Below are 6,000 nucleotides of genomic sequence, written 5' to 3' on the forward strand. Positions count from 1 at the left end.
TCTACCTTCCCTGCCTTAGTGTTCGGGACGTCCACTTTATACGAAGCGCTGCCAGTTTCGGGCATAACGGTGAACACCTACTACACCTAGCCGAGTGAGTCGGGGACGTAAATGTCACTTCATTTTTCCACCTCTCGCCACCTTTTGATGCATGATGCGCACTGGAAACGTCGGGGAAAGATTGCTCGAGTGCTATAAGTGTAGTCCCCTGCCGCATTCCAGAAACGTGCTGTCGGTGCTGGTCTTAATGATTGGCTGGCAACATTACTAGGCCATTTGCCGTACTGCACGGAATTAGAGAGACGGGAGAATGGCCCTTCGTTTTTCCGGACATTGCTTGTTTAGTTTGCTCGCACAATCGACCGCCAGTCTCAGCGACATTTGTGTGTGTTTTGTGAGCATGTGTTTTTTTTTTACCGATTCCTTGAGCGTTTGTTTGGACTACGACGTACTGTGGCCTCTGGCGCGTAGCGTTGGTTCGTGCTATTCATTTTTATTTTGTTGGACGAAAGCACTTTTTGGTAACTTATACGCTCCTTCTTTCTCTGGATAACTTACGCGCTTTGTCACATACCTTTGGTGTTGGGAATAGTAGCTCCTTGTTTTTGTTCTTGAGTAGTTCTCTCCTCTCCATTCTGATTCATGTTTTTTCTACGCTATTTCATTTTTTTCATTCGTGGCTTTGTTTTCGTATCATTACTTCAGTATAATCACCCACCACCACTATGAAGACACTACTTTTTTTATAGTAACGCAGAGCTGAGGTAGCTGGTACGTATTATTTCGAAAAAGACAGGTCATGCGAACACGGACTCAAGGAGTTTGTGGAGCTCTGACTTCTTTCTCGTGTTTGCCCGTGGTGCCTTTTTATTGTCAACACTAGATTATATTTTTTTTTATTGCGACAGCAATTATATGGACACTCTCAGTTTGATTGTGCCACTGGCGTCAGCGTCGCTCACCGTATATGTATACAGACACACACACACACACACACACACACACACACACACACACACACACACACACACACACACACATATATATATATATATATATATATGTATATATATATATATATATATATACATATATTTATATATATATATATATATATATATATATATATATATATATATATATATATATATATATATATATATATATATGAAAATACAAGAAACAAAATTCCGGCGTGCAGAATTGAACTTGCGTCCTGTCAATCGTGAGTGCGAGGCGTTAACCACTGAGCCACCGAGGAGCACGGCCTTCATCGTTCAAGTGGCAAGCTATTTATATCTACCACTTACCGTTGCTCAAGGGCATCTCAGGGGGGGGAGAGAACCATCATGCCTTCGGCTTTACCAGCAAGATGGCGCAATGAGCGCGCGTCGCCACATCGTGCGGCGGAATGCAATCTAATCTCCCACACATACTTTGCTGCGCGTAGAGGAGAGAAGCGACGCTCCCTCGCGCGCCCTTATTACGCGGTAGGGAGCTGGGGAGGATCGTACGTCTTGGCTGGCCTGGGGCTTTACCTGGAACGATTTTGTTGTAGGTATCGCGCACACAAGGTCACTGCAGTCATTGCAGTTTCCGTTTGCGAAAAGCGCGCGCTTTTCAGACATATCGAAGTAACAACTGAGACGCTTATTCGCGTGCATCTGTACCTGTGGGTACGTTTTGTGCGTCATTTTGCGCGTGAGAAACGCGGTGCACGTTTCGATCTGCTTTCTATTCTGCACGTGACCTTCCAATTTGTTGCTATCGCGTTTATTGCTTCGCTTTTGCGGCAAAGCTGTGACTTTTTGCTTATTTCCTTCGCAGTCAGAATCCGTGGGTGATACTTACATTTCCTACACTTTCTTAGTCACAGAAAAGTATGTTTGTTATTTTGTTTTTGCCTTCTTGAGTATTGTTTATAGTGGTAAATAAGGGCGTCTTGCTAGATATTCTTCCTCCTAAGTCTGTATTGAATATATTGGGTGGTCGCTTTCTTCAAAAACCTCGCATTTCGTGACAGTGTCTCGTGTCGAACAAACACGCATTACATAACCTTTCGTTCTTCTTTTCACCGACTTTTTTTGCCACTTTCTCCGCACCGTGATTCATATTTACATATTGGTTACATCTGTAGTCCGTGAAAGTATCAATGTGAATGCAAAACAGCCCGCATTTGCTAGATCTTTTTTTCATTTGACGACCAGTTCAGTAGTTGTAAAGGTAGCATTAGGTTCAGCAGCATACAGCAAAGTGAGACAGAGAGGGAGACTTATTAGACGAAAGAATAAAAGGTTGACCTCAACTGGTATCGTCTGGTTTGATATTCGGTGCAGTAGGTGGAACAAATGAAACAATATGGGGCATGACAATAAGATGAAAGGTCATATATATTACAGGATAACTCATTATTTTGTGCAAACATTTACCCCTGTCGAATGTATGTTAAAGTTAGTAGTTTTTCGCAGCCTAAAGTACCGGCGTCCTTATACAAGCGTAGCAACCGATATACACTGATTTGATTTGGATTGGCTCGTAAGAAAACAAAACACATTCTAGATCTCTCTCTCTCTCTTTCTGTTTTGTTATACTCTACAGCTATTAGTTTATCCGTAATTGTTACTTACCAGGAGATAATAAACTTATCAGTGAAGAAAATATCTATACACTGAAACGTTCCCGCATTTTTGTGCAAAAAAAAAAGAACAGTGACCGCACACGGCTAGTTCTTGCTGACAGCACAACTAAAGAGCCTTTTTTATGCCGTTACACATCCTGTGCCACATGTTACTTAAAGGAACTTTACATGGTCTGCGTTACGCAAAACACGGCGAAGTGACTCTTAAGCGGAACGCTTTAGAGTGACGCTTCAATAATGCTGCGTAAAACAAGAAGCGGTTATGTACGCAGCACCCACCGTGAACACAACGAGAAAAATAGTGGCTGCGAGATGGCATTATTTTTCCAGGACGTTGTGACAGCCGGGAAGACGTCGTGCATTTTTTTTTTTTTTGCTTTCTCGCCGAGATGTCGTTTTGCTGCCGTACTTCGCGTCTCGCCGCGTAGTCCACGCCCGCATTCCTAATTGGAATTCGCCATTTTCCGAGCTGCGGCAGCAGCTGTCGTGGCCGTGCTCCGGCGCATTGCGTGTGTTGTTTTTTTTAGTCTCAACGTAGCCCCACTGGTGGCTGCCAAGCCCCAGAACAGGTCTCGCCTCGTCCTAATCATACGAGAGCCACGCAAGCAAAAAAAAGCACTAAAAACAAAACAAAATACGTTCGTGCGAGAGATGAACTGTGCGTGTGAGTGCACGGCGAGAAATTGCTTCCAAATGTTTGAAATGCACTTGGAGACAGTGTAACAGTCGAGTGGTGTTCTTTAGAGCTGTCCTTTTCGCAGGCACTGTCATAAATATATGCCGCTTTGATGAAACCTTTATGCTGTTCTTGTTTTGTTCCTGCAGTAAATTTATCTTTTCTTGTTCTCGTCTTTTTTCAGTTTTGTTTTCTTAGACACGATATGCTGTTTGCCTGTACCTAGATGAAATGATTAAATAAAACAATATCGGACGAAATTTATGGGTCTAGGTATATGATAGCGTCTCTGTATTTATTATTTATTTATGTCTTTAAGAAAACACCACCAGTTGGAATTTATACTTTAGGAAGGGGTGAGCGATGCATTCAAAATAACAAACTTCGGTAAGTACGAAAGGACAAGAAGTGTTGAGTGGATCATACAGCAGGAATCAGAGCATTAGGTGCTTAGGGCGAAAACGCGATGGCTGACAAGTGAAAGTATAACTGCATATTACAAAGCTATGTGCAATACAATTGCTACAACGAATGGCTGGGCAAATAAATAAACCACGAAAATGATTTTTGAAAATGTTTTTGTCTGAACCTTTAAGAAGCTCATTGTAACTATACATTTTGTTGTATGTGTTCGCCTATCATCACATTTCGGGTAGTTTATTAGCGCTTAGAGTAGTGCTTCTTAATTGCGTGTGTGTACTTGCCACTACGTGGCTTCCTCGCATTATTTGTGCCACGAATCTCGCAACGTCTTTGAAATTTTTTGTACTATGAAATAACGCAGTCTTTTTTTATACCAATAAAGCGTTCGTCAATGATACTGTGTCCTTGCGAGCTTGTGTAATTCACTCTATTCACGATATTGTCAGAGTTAATTAACTTTCGTTAAGCGCAATTCGGGTGTCACAGAGGCTTTGACACGAATGCGAGAGGATCGCACGTTCTACTTACTACTTTGCGCCTTTTCTCTGAAGAGACTAACCCCCGTTATCTAGAACGTCTCTTCACTCAACGCTTCACCTTCATTTGAGAAAGCCGATGGGAGCACCATCTCTAGCCAGGGCAAGTCACTGCATATCAGTGATAATTTTCTGCTATTCTTGAGTAGCGCAGCGTCATTTTTAGCCTACCAGCGACGCAATGTTCAACTCTGTCAAGTGAAGGGTGAAAGTCGAGTCGAGGAGCGTTTGTGAATACGAGGGTAAGTCCTGGGTCCGTTTGTAACAAAGCTTCTTGCTTATTTTGCTCCTTCGTAATCAATGTAATTAACGTATACCGGCAAAGTTAGAAGACTTTGTTAATAATTAAACTCTTACTTATATTATATTCCTATAAACGCGTCATGCACGATGCTATTCATTATGCCCCGGTCATCTCCTATAAAATATCTTGAATGGGTGGCTTGAAGCACGCACTTGCTTTATTAAACAGATCCGCGGTGTGTTTACCTCTCTCACTTTGACCTACTCGCACTGTTTTATAGCTATTCTAAATGATATCGCCACTAATGGTTTGGTTAAGAGCCTGGCAATATTCATTACGGGCACAGCTATGGCATAAACAGCAAGTGTGTTCCTCCGTGATACCTTTCGTACTCTTTTTGTGGCGAAGCTTGTATGAGAACAGTTCGGACGGGAATCGCCATCCGACAAAAGGAGGATGCGAATTCATTCACCCGCACCCGCAATGCTTCGGCAAAGAACCGGTGGTGGCACCGTTGCACCGTAAGCACGTACCGGCACTCCTTTCACGCTTGAACGCGGCCTGCCTCTGGATATCCACCGGGTAGGACCACGTGCCACGAGCCGTGCCCATCCCAACTCCTCCGTCTTCTCTCTCCCTTTTTTTCTTGCCCTCTCTTCTCCCGTTGATCTCCCTCTGCACGGGTTGTCTCCCACCTTTCTCTTCCTTACGCGCCCTTCCTTTCCAGAAGCGACCAAGTTTCGCGGATTAGGGAGGATATAGCCCCCTTCCTTTAGCGCTCGCTTCATTGCTCGCGAGATTCTCCACTCGGCCGGATCGGGTCAGCCCGGCGCGGCTCCGAACACCGGTGCAAACCGGCGTGGCGTCTCGCAATTACCACTCCCATCGTCGCTTTTTTCCCTCCGCGTCTTTCATACGGAGTAGTGGTTTCTCGCTTCTCTCATCCGCAGAAAACACTACCTGTTATGTGGCTTGGCTCCCCACCCCCCCCCCCCTGCTTCGTTCGTGTGCTTCCTTCTCCTATCGTGTTTGTTTTTGCTTCACCACTTCTTTTATTTCAAGTTGCAGGGCCGTTCAGGTCACGTGTCTTCTTCAACGTCTCGTTCCGGTTATTCTCTGTGCCACGGGGGTGAGCTTACATGCCGGCCTTCTTCTGGGTCCGATTTCACTTCTTTCCCTCTGCCTAGGAGCGAGAGCCCCTTCAGTCTCTCTCGCGTTTGGTGGTTTTGCGAGCTGTCTGCCCTCCTCACCTCGGGTCGGCGAGCCATAAACCCCGCTTCTCCGGTTCACAGTCCAGACCGAGGTTTATTCGGCATTACTGGTTTTATGGGGGCGAGGTGATTTGCACGTACGCCGTATTCCACGCGCGCCCCCGAAGTCTGAGTAGCGGGCTGCTTTCCTGAGCTCGAGGCTGACATTTCTTCCTCTGAGAGCGGAGCGTCAAAAGTGGGTTTGTGGGTATTCTGGGATGGAACTTTACTTT

The 6,000-nt window shown here is 44.8% G+C and overlaps 1 protein-coding gene across 1 annotated transcript in view; it reads right to left on the bottom strand.

The window, feature by feature from the left end:
• The window catches only part of LOC142794588 (cell adhesion molecule Dscam2-like), a 108,405-nt gene extending 103,276 nt beyond the window's left edge, over positions 1–5,129 (bottom strand). The window contains exon 1 of the mRNA XM_075885911.1: positions 5,051–5,129. Within this exon, the coding sequence (XP_075742026.1) occupies positions 5,051–5,129 (79 nt within the window). The remainder of the gene's footprint in view (positions 1–5,050) is intronic.
• Positions 5,130–6,000: the final 871 nt, after the last annotated feature.

The sequence above is a fragment of the Rhipicephalus microplus genome, chromosome 2 (genome assembly GCF_043290135.1).
Source record: "Rhipicephalus microplus isolate Deutch F79 chromosome 2, USDA_Rmic, whole genome shotgun sequence".
NCBI classification, from domain to species: domain Eukaryota; kingdom Metazoa; phylum Arthropoda; class Arachnida; order Ixodida; family Ixodidae; genus Rhipicephalus; species Rhipicephalus microplus.